At 46.9% G+C, this 25019-nt stretch overlaps 1 protein-coding gene across 1 annotated transcript in view; it reads left to right on the forward strand.

Moving 5' to 3' along the window:
* The window catches only part of NEK11 (NIMA related kinase 11), a 422928-nt gene that overhangs the window by 155068 nt on the left and 242841 nt on the right, over window positions 1-25019 (forward strand). The window contains exon 3 of the mRNA XM_077269028.1: window positions 15843-16008. Coding sequence (XP_077125143.1) covers window positions 15843-16008 — 166 coding nt within the window. The remainder of the gene's footprint in view (window positions 1-15842; window positions 16009-25019) is intronic.

The following is a 25019-nucleotide window of genomic DNA, read 5'->3' on the forward strand; positions in this document are numbered from 1 at the left end:
TTTCCCCAATGTGGAGCTTACTGTTTGCCACATGGGTTTTTTTTGCCTTCCCCTGGATCAACATGTTAGGGCATGTTAGGTTAGGCTATGGGTTGAACTAGATGGACTTAAAGTCTTCCTTCAACCTTAATAACTATGTAACTATGTAACTTGCGGTATCGGAATGCTCAACACTACTTAGGATAAAAGATAAACCAGAATCTCAATTTTCAGAAAAGTGTTTCAGGGTGTTGCCCTTCCCCAGTTCAAAACATGATATTTGATTTGGCTGGTGTCACGATTCACACCGTGACTGTCAAGATCCCTTAGCCGCTGCCCACAATATGTCACGGATTGGGGTGACTTTAAACCAACAGACGGCTATCACATGTGCAGGGGCTTATCCTCGTTATCCCTCCACTGCCACAATGTGATGAAAAAAAAACACACACGAGGCTATTGACCTCTTAGTTTACAGCAGGGGCTTATTTTAGGTATCCCACTGCTCTTCAATATACCATGAACTGCAGGGATTTGTGTCTATCCCGCTTACAGTTCCACTTAACACTTGCAGCTCTCTGGCGCCCCCCTTACTCTCAGGTCAGATTAGGTACTGCACCTAGGGTGATTAGTCGCCAGAAACGCTGCCTGCTATGTACTGGCTATTGGGTGCACTGCAGCGACGCGATAATTACTCCCACTCAGGCAGGAACAATAATTATCAAGCCGCAGTCGCTACAGTGACCCCCAAAAGCCTGCACACGGTCGCTGCCACCAGCTCCAATTGAACGGGTCTGGAGCTAACCCAAAACAGTAGCGTAATTCCCTTCAGAGACAGGGTACGGTTTAGGGCAGGAAGAACGAACTAGTATTAAATATTATACCCCATAAATGATTTTTAGGCAGTGTTTATAAAATATTTTACAAAGATGTTACAAATGAGACAATTGCAAATATGTACAAGGTAATTATGAAAATAAAAGGATTAAAGGAAGAAAAGATAAGTCACATGTTCTTAGTTCATATCAGTTCAGGCAAACACCATGCTAGGGGGAGGGGCTCCCAAAAATCCCAATGCATGAGGTACAGCTCTTCAGGTCAGACCCACATGTTCTTCCAGCAACAGACTGACTGCTGGAGTCCGTCCAAAACAGTTATAGCTTAACCTGGTGACATCACCAAAAAGGCTGGCTATCCCAGTCCCTCCTCTCTCTGCATTCTGACTAAGTATAAGCTAAATCTTTCTAAGACTTGTAATTCCGCTGCTGAACCTATCATAGTCCTAACATAACCAGCATTCATCTCGGAGTAACGTGGGCTTTCTAATAAGATCAAATATGCCCTGTCTGGGATACATATTTACAGAGAAATCCCTACTTCTTCACCAGGTGGAGTTAGACGCCCGTATTTAGAGTGATGCGTAGATCCTCCGAGTGTGATTATGACGATATATTTTGGTGTTCGTATTTTAAATCGTTCGCCTAATATCTTACAAAAATGGAACAAAGAACTTCCATGTGTTCTAGAAGTGTCCATTCCAGTGATAGCTGGACAAGAGCTTACCCGGCAGGAAATGCCGGTCGTAAATTCCTTTCTTCAATAAAACTCCCCTCTCACATACATTGGCACGGCAAGCTCAACTCTGAAGTAAAAGACAAGGGGGGTTTCTTAGCCCACATCCTGGGCTGACAAGAGAACTAAACTTATGATTTTTCATACCATATCGTGACACCTCCCCCTTTTGGCGTGCGCTACGGCGGCAGAACCTCTCGGTATGCCTCCATGCGCACCTCCGTGGGTTCACCCTGGCGGGAGAGTCCATCTGCATTCCCATGCTCTTTGCCCGCTTTGTGTTTAATGGTGAAGTCAAATTGCTGAAGGGCAAGGCTCCAGCGTAGCAACCTGCCATTGGTTCCACACATGGTGCTTAGCCAGCGCAGAGGGTTGTGGTCGGTCACCACCGTGAAGGTGCGACCGTACAAGTAGGGCTGCAAGCGCTGCAGGGCCCAGACTATGGCCAGGCACTCCTTCTCGATGGTGGAGTAGGCCACTTCCCTCGGCAAAAGTTTCCGGCTCAGTTACAAAACGGGGTGCTCTTGGTCCTCCGAGTCAACCTGGCTGAGCACAGCACCAAGGCCAAACTCGCTGGCGTCGGTCTGTACCAAGAACGGTCGACTGCTGTCGACTGCTTTCAACACAGGGGCGTTGCACAGTGCTGTCTTCAACGCCTGGAAGGCCCCCTCACAGCCATCTGTCCAGTTGACGATGTGGGGTAGCTTCTTCCTGGTGAGGTCCGTCAAAGGTTTTGCCAGGCTACTATAGTGCTGCACGAAGCGCCTATAGTACCCTGCAGTGCCCAGGAAGGACATCACCTGTTTCTTGGTCCCAGGAGTGGGCCAGTTCACGATCACGCCCACTTTGTCAGGCTCCGGTTTCAGGGTGCCTCCGCCTACCCGGTGTCCCAGGTAGTGGACCTCCCTCATGCCCATCTGGCACTTTCCCGGCTTGATAGTCAGGCCTGCTTGGTGAATTCGCCCGAGCACCTCCTCGAGATGCTGCAGGTGTTCATCCCAGGAGGGACTGAAGATGGCAATGTCATCTAAGTACGCCACGGCGTACTTCTCCAGTCCCTGAAGCAGGAGATTGACCATCCGCTGGAAAGTGGCAGGGGCATTCTTCATGCCGAAGGGCATGACCGTGGACTCGTACAGTCCAAAGGGGGTGATAAAGGCGGACTTCTCCTGCGCCTCGGGGCTCAGGGGAATCTGCCAGTATCCGCGACTCAGATCCATTATTGTCAGGTATTCTGCGCCAGCTAACTTCTCAAACAGCTCCTCGATGCGCTGCATTGGGTGCGCGTCAGAGGCTGTAATGGCGTTGAGCCCCCTGTAGTCCACGCAGAACCGGGTGGTCCAGTCCTTCTTTGGCACGAGAACTACAGGTGAGGCCCACGCGCTCTTTGACCGTCGAATCACCCCCAGCTGTAACATCTCATCGATCTCCTGGCGCATAATCTGCTGCACCTGGTCAGAGATTCGATAGGGTGTCCGCCGTAGTGGGGCGTGATTCCCGGTGTCCACCTCGTGGACGGCTAACTCAGTCCTTCCAGGCCGGTTGGAGAACACGACCCGGAAGGGTTCCAGTGTGCTTTGCAACTGCAACCGCTGTGGTTCATCTAGCGAGGCGCTTACCTCCACGTCCTCAATGGACCCACGGGCCTTGGCTTGGGCCAGCATGTCCAGGAGGGTGTCTTCCTCCCCTTCTTCGGGTGCGCTGCAGACCGGTAGGACGAAAGGTTCACGTTCATGATGAGCCTTCATCATGTTGACGTGAAAGGCCTTTCGCCTACCCCGAGTGTGGTCAAGCGTGACCACGTAGGTGACCGGGTTGAGCTGTTGGGGGACGACGTACGGGCCCTCCCAGGCTGCCTGAAGCTTATCCGTTGGTACAGGAACCAGCACCCACACCTTTTGACCCACGTGGTAGGTCCGCTCTCGGGCGTTCTGGTCGTACCAGTGCTTCTGATCAGCCTGAGCCTGCGTCATGTTGTCATGCACCAACTGCGTCAAGGTCTGCATCTTGTCACGGAAGCGCATGACATACTCCACTATGGACACTTCAGAAGGGTTCGGCTCCCCTTCCCAGGATTCTCTTACCAACCCAAGGGGTCCCCGGACTCGCCTGCCGTACAGGAGCTCGAAGGGGGAGAACCCCGTCGAGGCTTGCGGAACCTCTCGGTAAGCAAATAGCAGGTGTGGGAGGTACCGCTCCCAGTCGCGCCCTTGTGTCTCAACCAGCATGCGTAGCATCTGTTTGAGGGTACCATTGAAGCGTTCGCACAAGCCATTGGTCTGTGGGTGATACGCACTCGATACCAGGTGCTTCACCTGCATTTTCTTACAGAGAGCCTCCATTAGGTGAGACATAAATTGGGTCCCTCGATCAGTAAGCATTTCCCTGGGAAATCCTACCCGTGAAAAGATGGCCAACAGGGCATCCGCCACCTTATCTGCCCTAGTTGACGACAGAGCTACTGCCTCTGGGTACCGGGTAGCGTAGTCTACCACAGTAAGAATATATCGCTTTCCAGAGCTGCTGGAGACGGCCAGCGGGCCCACAATGTCCACCGCAATCCTCTGGAAAGGCTCCTCTATCACTGGCAAAGGGATCAGGGGAGCCTTAAGAGCAGGCCCCGCCTTCCCCACTCTTTGACAGGTGACACAGGAGCGGCAGTAGTTTGACACATCTGTCGCCATCTTAGGCCAATAGAAGTGTTGAGACAGCCGGGCCTTAGTTTTGGTGATCCCCAAGTGTCCAGCTAGCGGGATCTCATGGGCAATCCGCAACAACTCACCCCGGAATTGCTGCGGGACGACCAGCTGTCTTTCCCTCAACCACTCCTTTTGTGATTCTCCGGGTTCTGTCTCCCGGTACAACCTTCCTCCTTCCCAGAACACCTTCTCCTTATCAGTCTCGGAGAATGACGTCCCGGCGAGTTGTCTCAAACTCTCTAGGCTCGCATCTGTGTGCAGAGCGGCCTGAAACTCCTGGCTAGGGGGAGCCAGAAGCGATGTCAGGGTCCCTTCCCCACGGGAGCCCTCTGGGACCTGCTCTGGGTCCACCTCTGGTTCAGTCACACTGATGACTGAGGAGGGTCCGGAAGGCAGACAGGTATCTGCGTTCCGGGCACTCTGACTGCGGGTGACAGCAGCTACGTAGGCTGTCTCCCCGGGGATTTCTACAGACCCAACAGCCGACGCTGCTATGGGCTCTACCTCCCCATCCACCCCCGTTACCTCAGGAGCATTGCTACTTATGGGCCAGTTACCTTCCTCGGTGGCACTGGTCAATTGCATGGCATCACCTTCCTCACGGTTCCCATGTATCTCCCCATTTCCGGTAGCACCGACACTTGCCCCTGCTAGGGGTTCCTCAGCCGTCTCACTCCGCAGAGCGACGTGGCTGAGCACTCCTGTACCTATGGACACATCAACTTTCACAGAAACATCATTATCAGATACAGTTGGCACAGGTACAACATTTTCACCATCAATCCTAGGGAAAAAATGGTTAGCAGATGCATCACTACAAAATAAAGCATGGTCAGGTAACATATGCGATTTCCCATCATCATCATCATCATCACCAGGGTTAACTTTACCCTCATTAGTAGATTGGGGAGGGGTGTCAATGACGTAGTATGCAAACAACCTCCCCAAATCAGTCCCCAACAAAACATCAGTGGGCAAATTATCAGACAGCCCCACTTCCTTCACCCCACTCCCGGCACCCCAATCAATAAAAACCCGGGCCATCGGTAAGGGACAGCTGATGCCCCCAATCCCAGTGACAGTTAGGGTTTTCCCCGGAATGATTTCTTCAGGGGCCGCCAGTTCGGGTCGGATGAGGGTTCGTTCAGCCCCGGTGTCTTTGAGGCCTGTAGCAACATGACCCCCCACAATGACATGCTGTACGTTATCACACCCCCTCCCAGCTACACCACCCACCAAAAGAACTGCTGCATTAGGCCCTGGGGCCTGGGATGAGGGGTTCTTCTGCTTGGCTGGACATCGGTGACTGAGGTGTCCAGTCTGCCTGCAGTGGTAACACTGGCGAAGTTCGGTGGTTGGTCTGGTGCTGTTGGCCACGGGGACAGGACCTCTGGTGGGTTGGCTGGTAGGGGTACTGGCGTTGGATGCAGGCTTACCCCCTCTCCAGCTGGTGGTGACTGGCTTCCGCACTTCCGATCTACGGTTGGCCTCATAGGCATCGGCAATCTGCGCTGCTTTCGTCACGTCTTTGGGTTCTCTGTCCATCACGAACTGTCGCACCTCAGTTGGGCAAAGATGGAAGAATTGGTCTTTGATCATCAGGTCTCGCAGCTGTGCAAAGGTGGTCACTGACAGTCCTTGGGTCCACTGGTCAAAGTGGGTCCCCAGTCCATGCACCACATCACTGTAACTGTCGTGTGGGCCACGTTGGAGGGTCCGAAACGTTTTACGGTACACCTCGGGTGTAAGCTGGTACTTGGCTATGAGAGCCTGCTTGATGGCCTCATAGTCACCATCTTGTTCTTGAGGGAGGACAGCAAACGCCTCCAGAGCTTTTCCTCCCAGCCCTGGTGTCAGGTATCGTGCCCATTCTTGTGAAGGCAGCTGGTACTGTCTGCAGGCTTTCTCAAAGGCCCACAGAAAAGTGTCCAAGTCCCCATCCTTTTCCATAACAGGAAAGTGGTCGGGCCGGGGCTTTGGTGTCTGAGCGCTGCTGGGCTCACGGCTCTGGGACGACCCCTGCATTTGCAGTTGGGCCATCTGCAGCTGGTACTCCCGCTGCGCTTGGGCCTCTCGCTCGGCTCGGTCCTGGTATTGCTGGATCAGCTGCAGACGTCTCTCTAGGTCATCTGCGGGGCATTGTTGCAGAGCCAGCTGCAGGAGGAGGTCTGCGCCCCCTTGGTTGCCAGTAGGGCCCGTATTCGGTGGTTGGACCTCTGCTGCAGCACCATGTTTGCTTGTGCCGGCTTCTGCGGCCTCTGGGCTCTGTGAGTGGTCTAGAGCGGCTTCCCATTGCACCAGTTCAGCGACCATTTGAGTCTTGGTCTTGTTCTGGGGGTTTAGGCCATGGTACATGCATATCCCAGCAAGAGTGTCTTTCTTCTGCTGGGTGTACCAGGCTTCTCCTTTCGCAGCCATGGTTGCCAAATAAAAGATAGAATAGAAAAACGAAGAGAAAGGGAGGGGATAATTACCAGTACACAATTGTCTCACAACTAATAAACACTGAGTTCTTTCTCCAAACTTATTTGCGCAGAGTTCTCGCAAGAACTTTCTGCAAGTTTTTAGTGAGAGGAATGATTGCTCAAACCAAATCACTAATGCTCTAATATCCCACCGCCTTGCCACCAATATGTCACGATTCACACCGTGACTGTCAAGATCCCTTAGCCGCTGCCCACAATATGTCACGGATTGGGGTGACTTTAAACCAACAGACGGCTATCACATGTGCAGGGGCTTATCCTCGTTATCCCTCCACTGCCACAATGTGATGAAAAAAAAAACACACACGAGGCTATTGACCTCTTAGTTTACAGCAGGGGCTTATTTTAGGTATCCCACTGCTCTTCAATATACCATGAACTGCAGGGATTTGTGTCTATCCCGCTTACAGTTCTGTTGTGAATTTGCTTTTTGCTCCCTCTAGTGGTTACTAGTTTTTTGACTCTGGTTTTTCTGTCATTCCTTTTATCCGCACCTGGGTCGTTAGTTAGGGGTGTTGCTATATTAGCTCCCTGGACCTTCAGTTCAATGCCTGGCAACGTAGTTATCAGAGCTAGTCTGCTGTGCTCTTGTCTACTGATCCTGGTTCCAGTTATATCAGCTAAGTCTGCCTTTTGCTTTTTGCTATTTGTTTTGGTTTTGTATTTTTGTCCAGCTTGTTCCAAATCTATATCCTGACCTTTGCTGGAAGCTCTAGGGGGCTGGTGTTCTCCCCCCGGACTGTTAGACGGTTCGGGGGTTCTTGAATTTCCAGTGTGGATTTTGATAGGGTTTTTGTTGACCATATAAGTTACCTTTCTTTATTCTGCTATCAGTAAGCGGGCCTCTCTGTGCTAAACCTGATTCATTTCTGTGTTTGTCATTTCCTCTTACCTCACCGTCATTATTTGTGGGGGGCTTCTATCCAGCTTTGGGGTCCCCTTCTCTGGAGGCAAGAAAGGTCTTTGTTTTCCTCTACTAGGGGTAGCTAGATTCTCCGGCTGGCGCGTGTCATCTAGAATCAACGTAGGAATGATCCCCGGCTACTTCTAGTGTTGGCGTTAGGAGTAGATATATGGTCAACCCAGTTACCACTGCCCTATGAGCTGGATTTTTGTATTCTGCAGACTTCCACGTTCCTCTGAGACCCTCGCCATTGGGGTCATAACAGTTTGCCAGGCCCGTATTAAATGTTTAATGCATTGCAGAAGAGGGATTATAAGAAAGAAGATTCTGAGTTTTTTTTTTTTTTTTTCTTCTTCCCCTTTACCTCAGAGTGGCTATGCTTGCTGCAGACATGAATGTCCAGACCTTGATTACAAGTGTGGACCAGCTGGCTACTCGTGTGCAGGGCATACAAGACTATGTTATCAGAAATCCTAGGTCAGAACCTAAAATACCGATTCCTGAACTGTTTTTTCCGGAGACAGGTTTAAGTTTAGGAATTTCGTGAATAATTGTAAATTGTTTTTGTCCCTGAGACCCTGTTCATCTGGAGATTCTGCTCAGCAAGTAAAAATTGTTATTTCGTTCTTACGGGGCGACCCTCAGGATTGGGCTTTTTCGCTGGCGCCAGGAGATCCGGCATTGGCTGATCTTGATGCGTTTTTTCTGGCGCTCGGTTTACTTTATGAGGAACCCAATCTTGAGATTCAGGCAGAAAAGGCCTTGCTGGCTATGTCTCAGGGGCAGGACGAGGCTGAAGTGTATTGCCAAAAATTTCGGAAATGGTCCGTGCTGACACATTGGAACGAGTGTGCACTGGCCGCTAATTTTAGAAATGGCCTTTCTGAAGCCATTAAGAATGTTATGGTGGGTTTTCCCATTCCCACAGGTCTGAATGATACTATGGCACTGGCTATTCAAATTGACCGGCGGTTGCGGGAGCGCAAAACCGCAAATTCCCTCATGGTGTTGTCTGAACAGACACCTAATTCGGTGCAATGTGATAGAAAAACCGCAAATTCCCTCATGGTGTTGTCTGAACAGACACCTGATTTAATGCAATGTGATAGAATCCTGACTAGAAATGAGCGGAAAATTCATAGACGCCGGAATGGCTTGTGCTACTACTGTGGTGATTCTACACATGTTATCTCAGCATGCTCTAAACGTATAGCTAAGGTTGTTAGTCCTGTCACCGTTGGTAATTTGCAACCTAAATTTATTCTGTCTGTAACTTTGATTTGCTCACTGTCATCTTATCCTGTCATGGCGTTTGTAGATTCAGGTGCTGCCCTGAGTCTCATGGATCTCTCATTTGCTAAGCGCTGTGGTTTTACTCTTGAACCATTAGAAAATCCTATTCCTCTTAGGGGTATTGATGCTACACCATTGGCAGCAAATAAACCGCAGTATTGGACACAGGTTACCATGTGCATGACTCCTGAACACCGCGAGGTGATACGTTTCCTGGTTTTACATAAAATGCATGATTTGGTTGTTTTAGGGCTGCCATGGTTACAGACCCATAATCCAGTCCTGGACTGGAAGGCTATGTCAGTCTCAAGTTGGGGCTGTCGTGGTATTCATGGGGATTCCCTGCCTGTGTCTATTGCTTCTTCTACGCCTTCGGAAGTTCCGGAGTATTTGTCTGATTATCAGGATGTCTTCAGTGAGTCTGAGTCCAGTGCACTGCCTCCTCATAGGGACTGTGACTGTGCTATAGATTTGATCCCAGGCAGTAAGTTTCCTAAGGGAAGACTGTTTAATCTGTCGGTACCTGAACATACCGCTATGCGTTCATATATCAAGGAGTCTCTGGAGAAAGGACATATTCGTCCGTCTTCTTCCCCTCTTGGTGCGGGATTCTTTTTTGTGGCAAAAAAGGACGGATCTTTGAGACCTTGTATTGATTATCGGCTTTTAAATAAGATCACTGTCAAATTTCAGTATCCTTTACCGCTGTTGTCTGACTTGTTTGCCCGGATTAAGGGTGCCAAGTGGTTCACCAAGATAGACCTTCGTGGTGCGTACAACCTTGTGCGCATTAAGCAAGGTGATGAATGGAAAACCGCATTCAATACGCCCGAAGGTCATTTTGAGTACTTGGTGATGCCTTTTGGGCTCTCCAATGCGCCTTCAGTTTTTCAGTCCTTTATGCATGACATTTTCCGGAAGTATCTGGATAAATTTTTGATTGTTTATCTGGATGATATTTTGGTTTTTTCTGATAATTGGGATTCGCATGTGGAGCAGGTCAGGTTGGTCTTTAAAATTTTGCGTGAAAATTCTTTGTTTGTCAAGGGCTCAAAGTGTCTCTTTGGTGTACAGAAGGTTCCCTTTTTGGGGTTCATTTTTTCCCCTTCTGCTGTGGAGATGGACCCAGTCAAGGTCCGAGCTATTCTTGATTGGACTCAGCCCTCGTCAGTTAAGAGTCTTCAGAAGTTCTTGGGCTTCGCTAACTTCTACCGTCGTTTTATTGCTAATTTTTCTAGCATTGTGAAACCTTTGACGGATATGACCAAGAAGGGCTCCGATGTAGCTAACTGGGCTCCTGCTGCCGTGGAGGCTTTCCAGGAGTTGAAACGCCGGTTTACTTCGGCGCCTGTTTTGTGCCAGCCTGACGTCTCACTTCCCTTTCAGGTTGAGGTGGATGCTTCGGAGATTGGGGCAGGGGCCGTTTTGTCGCAGAGAGGCCCTGGTTGCTCTGTTATGAAACCTTGTGCCTTTTTCTCTAGGAAGTTTTCGCCTGCCGAGCGAAATTATGATGTGGGCAATCGGGAGTTGTTGGCCATGAAATGGGCATTTGAGGAGTGGCGTCATTGGCTCGAGGGTGCTAAGCATCGTGTGGTGGTCTTGACTGATCACAAAAATCTGATGTATCTCGAGTCTGCTAAACGCCTTAATCCGAGACAGGCCCGCTGGTCATTGTTTTTCTCCCGCTTTGATTTTGTTGTCTCGTATTTACCAGGTTCAAAGAATGTGAAGGCCGATGCTCTTTCTAGGAGCTTTGTGCCTGATGCTCCTGGAGTCGCTGATCCTGTTGGTATTCTTAAAGATGGAGTTATCTTGTCAGCTATTTCTCCGGATCTGCGACGTGTGTTGCAGAGATTTCAGGCTGATAGGCCTGAGTCTTGTCCACCTGACAGACTGTTTGTCCCGGATAAGTGGACCAGCAGAGTCATTTCCGAGGTTCATTCCTCGGTGTTGGCAGGTCACCCAGGAATTTTTGGCACCAGAGATCTGGTGGCCAGGTCCTTTTGGTGGCCTTCCTTGTCAAGGGATGTGCGGTCATTTGTGCAGTCCTGTGGGACTTGTGCTCGAGCTAAGCCTTGCTGTTCTCGTGCCAGCGGTTTGCTCTTGCCCTTGCCTGTCCCGAAGAGACCTTGGACACATATCTCCATGGATTTCATTTCTGATCTTCCGCTATCTCAGGGCATGTCCGTTATCTGGGTGATATGTGATCGCTTCTCCAAGATGGTCCATTTGGTTCCTTTGCCTAAGCTGCCTTCCTCTTCCGATCTGGTTCCTGTGTTTTTCCAGAACGTGGTTCGTTTGCACGGCATCCCTGAGAATATTGTGTCAGACAGAGGATCCCAGTTCGTTTCCAGGTTCTGGCGATCCTTTTGTAGTAGGATGGGCATTGATTTGTCGTTTTCATCTGCTTTCCATCCTCAGACTAATGGACAGACGGAGCGAACCAATCAGACTTTGGAGGCTTATTTGAGGTGTTTTGTCTCTGCTGATCAGGACGATTGGGTGACATTCTTGCCATTGGCTGAGTTTGCCCTTAATAATCGGGCTAGTTCCGCCACCTTGGTTTCGCCTTTTTTCTGCAACTCTGGTTTCCATCCTCGCTTTTCTTCGGGTCATGTGGAGCCTTCTGACTATCCTGGGGTGGATTCTGTGGTGGATAGGTTGCAGCAGATCTGGAATCATGTGGTGGACAACTTGAAGTTGTCACAGGAGAAGGCTCAGCGCTTTGCCAACCGCCGCCGCGGTGTGGGTCCCCGACTACGCGTTGGGGATTTGGTATGGCTTTCTTCCCGCTTTGTTCCTATGAAGGTCTCCTCTCCCAAATTTAAACCTCGTTTTATTGGGCCTTACAAGATATTGGAAATCCTTAATCCTGTATCTTTTCGTCTGGATCTTCCTGTGTCGTTTGCTATTCACAATGTATTTCATAGGTCCTTGTTGCGGCGGTACATTGTGCCTGTAGTTCCTTCTGCTGAGCCTCCTGCTCCGGTGTTGGTTGAGGGCGAGTTGGAGTACGTGGTGGAGAAGATCTTGGATTCTCGCCTCTCCAGGCGGAGGCTTCAGTACCTGGTCAAGTGGAAGGGCTATGGTCAGGAGGATAATTCCTGGGTGGTCGCCTCTGATGTTCATGCGGCCGATTTAGTTCGTGCCTTTCATGCCGCTCATCCTGATCGCCCTGGTGGTCGTGGTGAGGGTTCGGTGACCCCTCACTAAGGGGGGGGGTACTGTTGTGAATTTGCTTTTTGCTCCCTCTAGTGGTTACTAGTTTTTTGACTCTGGTTTTTCTGTCATTCCTTTTATCCGCACCTGGGTCGTTAGTTAGGGGTGTTGCTATATTAGCTCCCTGGACCTTCAGTTCAATGCCTGGCAACGTAGTTATCAGAGCTAGTCTGCTGTGCTCTTGTCTACTGATCCTGGTTCCAGTTATATCAGCTAAGTCTGCCTTTTGCTTTTTGCTATTTGTTTTGGTTTTGTATTTTTGTCCAGCTTGTTCCAAATCTATATCCTGACCTTTGCTGGAAGCTCTAGGGGGCTGGTGTTCTCCCCCCGGACTGTTAGACGGTTCGGGGGTTCTTGAATTTCCAGTGTGGATTTTGATAGGGTTTTTGTTGACCATATAAGTTACCTTTCTTTATTCTGCTATCAGTAAGCGGGCCTCTCTGTGCTAAACCTGATTCATTTCTGTGTTTGTCATTTCCTCTTACCTCACCGTCATTATTTGTGGGGGGCTTCTATCCAGCTTTGGGGTCCCCTTCTCTGGAGGCAAGAAAGGTCTTTGTTTTCCTCTACTAGGGGTAGCTAGATTCTCCGGCTGGCGCGTGTCATCTAGAATCAACGTAGGAATGATCCCCGGCTACTTCTAGTGTTGGCGTTAGGAGTAGATATATGGTCAACCCAGTTACCACTGCCCTATGAGCTGGATTTTTGTATTCTGCAGACTTCCACGTTCCTCTGAGACCCTCGCCATTGGGGTCATAACACAGTTCCACTTAACACTTGCAGCTCTCTGGCGCCCCCCTTACTCTCAGGTCAGATTAGGTACTGCACCTAGGGTGATTAGTCGCCAGAAACGCTGCCTGCTATGTACTGGCTATTGGGTGCACTGCAGCGACGCGATAACTACTCCCACTCAGGCAGGAACAATAATTATCAAGCCGCAGTCGCTACAGTGACCCCCAAAAGCCTGCACACGGTCGCTGCCACCAGCTCCAATTGAACGGGTCTGGAGCTAACCCAAAACAGTAGCGTAATTCCCTTCAGAGACAGGGTACGGTTTAGGGCAGGAAGAACGAACTAGTATTAAATATTATACCCCATAAATGATTTTTAGGCAGTGTTTATAAAATATTTTACAAAGATGTTACAAATGAGACAATTGCAAATATGTACAAGGTAATTATGAAAATAAAAGGATTAAAGGAAGAAAAGATAACTCACATGTTCTTAGTTCATATCAGTTCAGGCAAACACCATGCTAGGGGGAGGGGCTCCCAAAAATCCCAATGCATGAGGTACAGCTCTTCAGGTCAGACCCACATGTTCTTCCAGCAACAGACTGACTGCTGGAGTCCGTCCAAAACAGTTATAGCTTAACCTGGTGACATCACCAAAAAGGCTGGCTATCCCAGTCCCTCCTCTCTCTGCATTCTGACTAAGTATAAGCTAAATCTTTCTAAGACTTGTAATTCCGCTGCTGAACCTATCATAGTCCTAACATAACCAGCATTCATCTCGGAGTAACGTGGGCTTTCTAATAAGATCAAATATGCCCTGTCTGGGATACATATTTACAGAGAAATCCCTACTTCTTCACCAGGTGGAGTTAGACGCCCGTATTTAGAGTGATGCGTAGATCCTCCGAGTGTGATTATGACGATATATTTTGGTGTTCGTATTTTAAATCGTTCGCCTAATATCTTACAAAAATGGAACAAAGAACTTCCATGTGTTCTAGAAGTGTCCATTCCAATGATAGCTGGACAAGAGCTTACCCGGCAGGAAATGCCGGTCGTAAATTCCTTTCTTCAATAAAACTCCCCTCTCACATACATTGGCACGGCAAGCTCAACTCTGAAATAAAAGACAAGGGGGGTTTCTTAGCCCACATCCTGGGCTGACAAGAGAACTAAACTTATGATTTTTCATACCATATCGTGACAGCTGGTGAGAAGCCTCTGACTGGGGTCTTAGGTGTAACGCTTCTCCTTATATAGGTGGCAGTAGCGTTCAACTCTTCTTTCCATCTAAAGAGATAATTTACATACTTAATTTCCAAGAGGTGCATTGCCTGGACTTATAAGCCTTCTTACCCTGGCATGGCAAGCATGTCACTCTCCAAAAGGAAAAACATTACCCCTTAGATCCCAGTCAGAGGTCTCTCATACAGCCAAATCAGATCTCATGCTTTGTACTGAGGAGAGGCAACACCCTGAAACACGAGTCTGCAAATTGAGATTCTGGTTTGGTTTTATACTAATCCATGTGCCAAGCTGATTGCTATTTCTAATAGGTGGCAATAGAGTTCAAGTCCTCTTCCTCTCTAAAGAGGCAATTTACATATCTGTTGTATTTGTTGTGTGGCCTTACAAACCTCCTTACCCTTGCATGTCAGGCATGTAACTCCATAACGAGAAACATTACCCCTTAGACCCTACTCAGCATTATAGACGCACCTATATTACATAATATATAAATAATCCAGCGTGTGAGGCCTCATTGGAACATCCGCTATTCACAATACAATACACGATACAATCCCCTTATAGTCAAAGAGGATGTTCACAAGTCTGTTTTTTACCAACATGATGAATGAAAGTACCAATACAAGTCTATGGGTCTATGAAAATCACAGACAACGCATGGAAGGTATCAGAAAGTAATGTGTGTACTGTCTATAATTTACCGTACATTGTAAAAGATAGGATAAGTTTTGTAATTTAGCTATTTATTTTTTTCATAAGTGAATAAAACACTGATGGTGAAAACTGAAACACTGATTAATTTAGTGAGACAGTGACACAGGCAAGTAATGTCCTTTATTGTCCAAATACTGCACACATGAAATCGCCCACCTCCGGATTGCAGCTGGGAATACGTAAATAAAGTCTTGTGGCGCCGGCACTTGCACCCCCGTAAGGTTCTGGGGCTCTACCGTGTACGTCCACGTTGTGGTATCTTGCTTGTGTTAGCTTCACTCAGCCAGACATACAACCATGTGCTGCAGGTGAAGCCAAACACAAAACTGACACACCCAAACCCTAACTGCAGATTTGAATGAAAACCGTGGTCATGGGCCGCTTGTACAACCCGGACGGGAGGAAGAGATCCGTCCCACTACCATCCTGCAGATCTCTCCAAAAATTAAAGCCCAAGACAGATATTCCTAAACTGACATGGTCAAATAACTTGACCCAGTCCACGCTTACCTTTATTTTGCATGATATCGCCTGGCGTGGCTGTGATTTCAATGCACTCCAGTGCTTCCAAGCACATTCTGGGGGCTACAGAACGGCCCTCTCATATGATTCCCCTCACTGTCTTAATGTAAATATAGACCAAAAATGGATGGAAATCGTTCTAGCACTTGAATGGCAAATGGTCGTTAGTTCTCATTTACAAAAAAAATGGATGTCTGAAAAAGACCTAATTTACTTTCTTTGCCCTTCTAAAGATAGTTGTCTATCTTCTACTGTACAGGAAAGCTAATTTGCCAATTTTTCTCGTGAATCATTTCCTGTAAGAAAATGTCCATACCCCATCTGGATCTCTTCAATGAGAACTAGAACGTTCCCCCAGGACCCTCTCATCTTGCTAATCAGCTGTTTGTGGTTTACCCTTATATTAATACAGTTAAAATCAATACATTAACTATGGACCAGAATTTTGAACTTATGTATTTGATTATTACAGAAAAGTTCTAAAGGATATCGCTGTTGGGGAGTTGAACCCAAATGAAACTGTTCAAGCTAACTTGGAAGCACAGCTCCTGTCAAAGCTAGATCACCCTGCGATTGTCAAATTTCACTCCAGCTTCCTAGAGAATACGAGCTTCTGCATCATCACAGAGTACTGTGAGGTAAGTCCTCTGGAGATAAACCAAACTTACTACTTAGGGATTTCTGTTAACAAAGTTTGGCAGAACATTTGGGGCAAATGGCCACTGATTTGAATACCCATCAGCTTATTGTGTTGTGTCGGATTTCCAACAACAAATACATTGACATTGCCAAAGGAGTTTTGAGGGTTCTGTAAATCCCTTGGTTTTTAGAAAACATTTGAGATCTGAGATCTCAGACTTGATCAAAGTTCTTCCATATATTTCTGACATAGCTGAGGATTATGTTGAACATTGTTACTGTTTACATGCTGACAAGATGACATCTTCAAACTAAGAGTGAGGGAACAGCAAGAGGAAAACACGGAAAGTTTGTGCTGAGCTTTCTAACAAGTAGTTGTCCTTACTCCAGAGTTGTATTCACATCCACACTGCTCGTTACTGTTGTATATTGTCCTCCGTGCTGCTGCTTCTCTCTGTGTGCTACAAAAGAAACAAAGAGCTGGAATCTCTGTGTGTGAGAAGCAAAGCATTTAGTCTCTTCTCCTCACCTCATAGTCATTTCCAAATTAATGCAAATGCATGATACAAGTCATATAATGATCAGAAATGGTGTTACTTGAAACTACAGTAACCCTTTAATACTGTCTCATTAATTGTCATGCTGAATAAAGTAGATAACATCACAGACATTTTAGTTTCCTATGAAGTGAGACATCAAAAGAAATCTTTCCATAGCCTCTATTAAAAATAAAACATAAATAGTTAGGTGTAATAATAATAATAATATTAGCAAATACCTCCAATTAGAAATGTAGTTTTTTTATTCCCTGTGTCTCTTCCCTCATGTGCTAGCATTGCAGGACCTTAGGTATCCATTGCCATGGCTACTAGCAAAAAGCTAACTGTCATGAGCAGTGTAGTTGTGAATCCAGCTTTGGTGAAATACTTGTAAGAAAGCACAGCATGATGTTTTCTATGTCTTCCTGCTTTCTCACTTTGCTCTTCTCTTTTCCTTCCTTCTCTAGAGAGTATAGTAAAAGGTGTAATCTTACACCTCACTGTACTGGCAGTCAGTGTTGTCTTGGGTAAGACCTCGGTTGTTTTTCAAAGTTCAGGAGGCAGGAACAATGGGAAGAAATGACTTATACGTGGAGAAAGACGTAGTATTCTGGGATAATATATATTACAAAGTGTCTTCTGTTCGCCTATACTATTGAGTTATGCAAAGTTTACTGAAAGTACAGTTCACGTTTAAACACAAATATAATGCAGGACACAAATGATATGATTCAGAAGTCTTACAGGCAAAATCTAGTGTATGAGCCTGGACAGATAAATAAGGTAAGGTAAAACTAGCTGCTCTTTCCTTTGTGAAACATTGAGTCAATATATAATCTTCATTTGAAAAGTATCAATTGTCTCTTTGCTGTAGTAGCAATGCCTAAATAATATGTGTTCTATGAAAGGTTTGCTGATTATAAAAAAAAAATGATACTTTCTGCTGCATAATAATGAGGAATTTTAAGACTATACATACACTTTTGGAGAATTGTGAAAACTCTTGTGTAAACATGACCTAACAGAAGGTCCATGTTTCTGCAACAGTTGTACAAGGTCTTGATGACAGATCCAGATCAGACAATGATATAAACTATACACTTGCAAGAAACAATAAGTGAACCCTTTGAAATAATTTACATTTCTGTGTTGATTACTTAGAAAATGTGTTGTGTTTGTTATCTAAGTTACAGTTATAGACAAACATAATCTAACTAAACAAAGAACATACAAATGGTTGTACTATTCATCTTATTGAGCACATTAAGTAAATATCTACACTGTAGGCAGAAAAAGCAGGTGGGGGGACCCACTTGCCATCGAGGACACAGGTGTGCTATGGGGGCTGCCTGAGCCAGCGCCTGCAAGTGCCCCCCCCCCCCCCGCTTGCTCAGGGCCTTGGTACTTGCGATACTTGCCTCTCCCCGTTCCACCAATGCGGCGACTTCCGTGTCTTCTGACTGTGACGTTTCAGGTCAGTGGGTCACTAGTGTGCTCCCTGTGCCTGAACAGTCACAATGCAGAGAGCCAGAAGATGGCGACGATAAGGAGTCCAGAGCAGATCAGCAGCCAACGAGGAGAGATGAGTATTTCATTTTTTTTTATCTTTGGAGCAATATATGGGGACCATCATATTCTGGAGCAATATATTGGGCCCCTAATATACTGGCGCATCATATGGGGCCCATCATATACTGGCGCATCATATGGGGCTCATTATATAAGGAGCATTATATGGGGCCAATTCTATTTGGAGAAATATATTTGGCCCATTATATATGGAGCATTATATGGGGCCTATTCTGTATGGAGCATTATATGGGGCCCATTATATATAGAGCAATATATTGGACCCATCATATACTGGAGCATTATATGGGGCCAATCATATACTGTATCTAGCATTATATGGGGACCATTCTGTTTGGAGCACTATATGGGGCCCATCATCTACTGGATAATTATATGGGGCCCATCATGCACTGTATGAAGCATTATATGGGGCCTATTCTGAATGGAGCATTATATGGGACCCAGTATATATGGAGCAATATATGGGGCCCATCATATGCTGGAGAATTATATGGGGCCCATCATATTCTGTATGGAGCATTATATGGGGCTCATGATACTGTTTGAAGTACGGTAATACATGTGGCTCATTATACTGTATGGAGCAATATATGGGGCTCATTATACTGTATGCAGCACTATATGGGGCTCATTATTTTGTATGGAGCAATATATGGGGCTCATTATACTGTATAGAACAATATATGGAGTCCATTATTCTGTATGAAGCATTATATGGGGCTCATTATACTGTATGGAGCGCTATGTGGTGCCCATGATACTGTAGGGAGCAATATATGGGGCTCATTATTTCATATGGAGCACTATGTGGTGCCCATAATACTGTATGGAGGACTGTACTGTCTGGTTTCTGAGTTATTGTAGAATGTACAATAGATATCACTCATGTAATGTAAGAAGTAAGTGATATCTTTGGCATTGTACTATACCTATATTTCTCTGCCATATCTGTGCATCATGGATTATGATATGTGTTGAAGGGGCCCACTGAGATGAGACGAAAACATGGAGCCGGCGCTGACCTCTGTTATTGATATGTTCAAAACTCAGTAGAAATGAGGAAAAATAATCTCCAGTCCATAAACCAAAGTCCTGTGAACCTACTTATACCTGACGGAATCCTTGGCGCCTCTTCTGATTAGTAGGTGTATTGTAATGTCATCATCATCATCACTGGACTGAAAAGGATTTGCAGAGAGTAATGAGTCAACATTGTGCAAAGATGGCTACTAAACTATAGGTTATTAAATGTAAGGGTTCACTAACTTTTTTATTCCTGCACTGTGCTCAATGAAAGATGTGAACAGCACCACTGCCTGCGTGTTATTACGGTAGTTCAGTTAAGTTTGCCTATAACTAAGGCTTAGATGGTAATCAGACCACATTTTACTAGAAATCAATGCAGCAATATAGGTAATTCCAAAGAGGTCACTTAACTTTTCTTGCAACTGAAGTGGTTCACATGATTGGAGCAATTTGACAGAATATTGAATTAAGCAGCTCTCTCACTAAACATGCAAAATACAGCTTTCACTTGGAATGCTTTGTTAACCTATAAATGAAAAATAACTTTTCTTTGAAAACCTTAAATGTAGTAATTATTTTTCCTCCCCCTTTTGCAAGAGCCATAACTTTTTTATTTTTCCATCAAAATACCCATATACTTGTCACATCTCCACCAGGACCTGTTCCTGCAACATCTTCTGTCGCCAGGTGCAGCCTCATTCATCCGCAGACGGCGCTGGTGATAGAAGAGATGTCAGAACCAGAAGCTCTGTCCAGCCACTAAGATTAGAATGGCTGGGACCTGCAGTGTCGTCAAGTCTGACAAGTATTTTGTACCTTTCCTGCCCTCTTGGTTCTGACCTGGCTCCCTGACTACTCCTGCCTGGCTGCACCACCAAACAGTGGCTTATTCCATGGTCCCAACCCAGTGACCCCTGTTTAAGTTCAGATCCATGTACAGGGGTTAAATGGTGAAGGCCTCGGTAACCCTTGGAATCTGGTAAGTGGAGTGGCTTGCGCTAATCCTGTAGCATGGTAGCCATTTTAGAGCTGCCAGGCGACCACTGACAGAGTGTAATTACATCGCTCAGCATTTACCAAATCAGGATGGACTGCATTGTGAGCAGTCTCTTATTGTTTACATTAGCACATCTGGTATCTTCAGTATTGGGTAATAAAGTAAGAAATACAGGATGGACAGCAGCGTGAGCAATGTCTTCTTACCTCAACACTCCTTGTGTCTCCAATATTAGATCATTGAGATGTGGTGGACAGGAGTATGAGTGGCTTCTTCTTACCGTAGTACCCCTGGTATCTGCAGTATTAGATCAGAAATACAGGATGAGCAGCAGTGTGAGAAGCATCTTCTTACATCAGCATCCCTAGTATATCTAGTACTAGATCAGAAGGACAGGATGAACAGCAATATGTGCAGCCTTTTCTTACCTCAGTGCACCTAGTATCTCCAGTACTAGATCAGATAGACAAGGTGGACAGCAGTGTAAGTAGCATCTTTCCTCGTTAACCCTGGTATCTCCAGTATTAATTCAGAAACAGAGGAAAGACAGTAGTGTGAGCAGCCTCTTCTTGCCTCAGAACCCCTTGTATCTCCAGTAGTAAATCAGCTATGTAGTAAATCAGCTATGAACAGCCTTTTTTCATCTTAGAACCCCTGGTATGTCCAGTATTAGATAAGGTAGAGAGGGTGGACAGCAGTGTGAGCAGCCTCTTCTTACCTCAGCACCCATGGTATGTCCAGTATTAGATAAGGTAGACAGGGTAGACAGCAGTGTGAGCAGCCTCTTCTTACCTCAGCACCCATGGTATGTCCAGTATTACATAAGGTAGACAGGGTGGACAGCAGTGTGAGCAGCCTCTTCTTACCTCAGCACCCATGGTATGTCCAGTATTAGATAAGGTAGACAGGGTGGACAGCAGTGTGAGCAGCCTCTACTTACCTCAGCACCCATGGTATGTCCAGTATTAGATAAGGTAGACAGGGTGGACAGCAGTGTGAGCAGCCTCTTCTTACCTCAGCACCCATAGTATGTCCACTATTAGATAAGGTAGACAGGGTGGACAGCAGTGTGAGCAGCCTCTTCTTACCTCAGCACCCATGGTATGTCCAGTATTAGATAAGGTAGAGAGTGTGGACAGCAGTGTGAGCAGCCTCTTCTTACCTCAGCACCCATGGTATGTCCAGTATTAGATAAGGTAGACAGGGTGGACAGCAGTGTGAGCAGCCTCTTCTTACCTCAGCACCCATGGTATGTCCAGTATTACATAAGGTAGACAGGGTGGACAGCAGTGTGAGCAGCCTCTTCTTACCTCAGCACCCATGGTATGTCCAGTATTAGATAAGGTAGACAGGGTGGACAGCAGTGTGAGCAGCCTCTACTTACCTCAGCACCCATGGTATGTCCAGTATTAGATAAGGTAGACAGGGTGGACAGCAGTGTGAGCAGCCTCTACTTACCTCAGCACCCATGGTATGTCCAGTATTAGATAAGGTAGACAGGGTGGGCAGCAGTGTAAGCAGCCTCTTCTTACCTCAGCACCCATGGTATGTCCAGTATTAGATAAGGTAGACAGGGTGGACAGCAGTGTGAGCAGCCTCTTCTTACATCAGCACCCATGGTATGTCCAGTATTAGATAAGGTAGACAGGGTGGGCAGCAGTGTAAGCAGCCTCTTCTTACCTCAGCACCCATGGTATGTCCAGTATTAGATAAGGTAGACAGGGTGGACAGCAGTGTGAGCAGCCTCTTCTTACCTCAGCACCCATGGTATGTCCAGTATTAGATAAGGTAGACAGGGTAGACAGCAGTGTGAGCAGCCTCTTCTTACGTCAGCACCCATGGTATGTCCAGTATTAGATAAGGTAGACAGGGTGGACAGCAGTGTGAGCAGCCTCTTCTTACCTTAGCACCAGTGGTAGCTCTAGCAGTAGATCATAATATCCACTAGGAGCCTATCTTCCTACACATGAAGGGAGGGTGCAGATCTTCCTACTGCATATGCTCACAGGCATCTGTCATACTACCATTCTAGGATAGGTTTCTGTCAGTGTAACAAGGCCGCAGACCATTATTATTCTATTGTTGTTATCTTTCTAGACAAATCAAGCTTGATTTGCTAATTTAAAGTGTTTATAATAATTCAATTTCCCTCAGTTATTTATTTTATTACTAGAGAATCTCTTTAAAGCCCTATTCCACCTACTGTGTGACCCAGTATCTGACCTTACAAATGCTTTTCTGGCTGAATGGGCAAAAATTTCTCACAGACACTTCATTGCGGCTTTAAGGCTATGTTCACACGTTCAGGATTTCCATCCTTTTTTTTTCCTGACTGAAACTGCAGGTCTCTGCAGAAAACGCAGGTGCGTTTTTTGGTGCGTTTTTGGTGCGTTTTTGGTGCGTTTTTTGGTGCGTTTTTTAGTGCGTTTTTTGATGCAGTTTTGTCTGCAGATTGTCTGTGTTTGACAGAAATAAAGTTTACTGCAGTGGGGGGAAAAAAAAAAAAAAATGATGTCATTTCCTTGTCCAACCCTTTTCTTCTTCCATCCTCCATTTTGGGACTAAACACCAAAATGAGTGGACGTGTTTTGAATGACAGCGCTCCGCGTTTTGCGCCGCATGCGTCACTGCAGCGCACGCATCCGGGCGCAGAGGACGCAGCAAGTTGCATTTTTGCTGCGTCCAAAATCAATCAAAAAAAGGACGCATGCGGCGCAAAACTCAGCGTTGTGCATGCGTTTTGCTGCGTTTTACTTTGCGTTGTGTGTTGCGGCGCCGACGCTGCGGCGCACAACGCAAATGTGAACATAGCCTAAGTGCCACGTATTTCAGTGCCACGTGCCACGTATTTAAGTGCCACGTATTTCAGTGCCACGTATCACGTATTTAAGTGCCACGTGCCACGTATTTCAGTGCCACGTGCCACGTATTTAAGTGCCACGTATTTAAGTGCCACGTGCCACGTATTTAAGTGCCACGTATTTCAGTGCCACGTATCACGTATTTAAGTGCCACGTGCCACGTATTTAAGTGCCACGTGCCACGTATTTCAGTGCCACGTATCACGTATTTAAGTGCCACGTGCCACGTATTTCAGTGCCACGTGCCACGTATTTCAGTGCCACGTGCCACGTATTTAAGTGCCACGTGCCACGTATTTCAGTGCCACGTGCCACGTATTTCAGTGCCACGTGCCACGTATTTAAGTGCCACGTATTTAAGTGCCACGTATTTAAGTGCCACGTGCCACGTATTTCAGTGCCACGTATCACGTATTTAAGTGCCACGTGCCACGTATTTCAGTGCCACGTATCACGTATTTAAGTGCCACGTGCCACGTATTTCAGTGCCACGTGCCACGTATTTAAGTGCCACGTATTTAAGTGCCACGTGCCACGTATTTAAGTGCCACGTGCCACGTATTTCAGTGCCACGTGCCACGTATTTAAGTGCCACGTATTTAAGTGCCACGTGCCACGTATTTAAGTGCCACGTGCCACGTATTTCAGTGCCACGTGCCACGTATTTAAGTGCCACGTGCCACGTATTTAAGTGCCACGTGCCACGTATTTCAGTGCCACGTATCACGTATTTAAGTGCCACGTGCCACGTATTTAAGTGCCACGTGCCACGTATTTAAGTGCCACGTATCACGTATTTAAGTGACACGTGTCACGTATTTAAGTATCCACGTATCCCACGAAGATTTTCCATGGAGAACAGACACATCCAGAGATATGTCTGCTCTCCACGGATGCAGCAACACACTGACAGGAGCCATAGTTCCTGTCGGTGTGTCACTGCGCATGCGCGAGCGAGTTTACCGGCGGTCATTGACCCCGGCACTCTCGCTTAACGGCAGTGCTGCGTGGGAAAGTTCAACGCAGCTGTACTGCTGTTAACCGAGACGCCGGAGTCATTGAACGCCGGAACAGTACGCGATACACTGCTAGGAGCTTCGCTCCTGGCAGTGTATCGCTGGAGAGCAGCCGATCAGCGTGGGACACTCGTTTTATGGATTCTGCGGACAGGGAGTATGGATTTGGTTTATTATTTTTGGATTTTTTCCTGGAGGATCGAGGGCTTCGCCTACAAGTGTGCTGTTGGTGAGTATATACTCTGTGTTATGTGTTGTATGTACTGTACTGTGTGTCATGTATGTGTATTGTGTGTAGGTGTTTGGTGTAAACTTTACTATTGTGCTAAGTCGCCGGACACAGGGACAACTCTCCCATCCTAATACCGGATGGGAGTAGTAGTCCCATACGGCGACTTAGCACAATGGTGGCACTAGCGTCGCATGGGGACACACACACACACACACACACACACACACACACACACACACACACACACACACACACCAAATCAATCAAACGGCCGACACGATCCCCATGCGACGCTATGCCTCCATGTCTCTCCGCCCACGCACTTCCGGCCCCGCACTTCCGCCGGCTTCCCCGCACTTCCTGCTGCAGCGGTTCTGCACATCAAACCGCAGTAAAACACGCAGATATATTTTTGATCTGCGTGTTTTACTGCGATTTTGACCTCACAATGGAGGTCTATGGGTGCAGAACCGCTGCGGTTCAGGAAGAAGAATTGACATGCTCCTTCTTTTTTCCGGGAGCTATTCAGCACGGCTTTTTTTTTAAATTTCCGGACCATGTGCACAGTGTGTCCTGTTTTCCATAGGGTACAGTGTACTGTACCCTGCATGGAAAACAGCTGCGGAACCGCAGCGGCAAAACCGCCGCGGTTCCGCGGTAAAAAACGCACTGTGTGAACATGGCCTTAGTCTCCTCACCTCGACATTGCTATTTCAGTGTTATGCACAGTTTACAATGACAGCAGC

Source organism: Ranitomeya variabilis, chromosome 6 (assembly GCF_051348905.1).
Source record: "Ranitomeya variabilis isolate aRanVar5 chromosome 6, aRanVar5.hap1, whole genome shotgun sequence".
Classification (NCBI taxonomy): Eukaryota; Metazoa; Chordata; class Amphibia; order Anura; family Dendrobatidae; genus Ranitomeya; species Ranitomeya variabilis.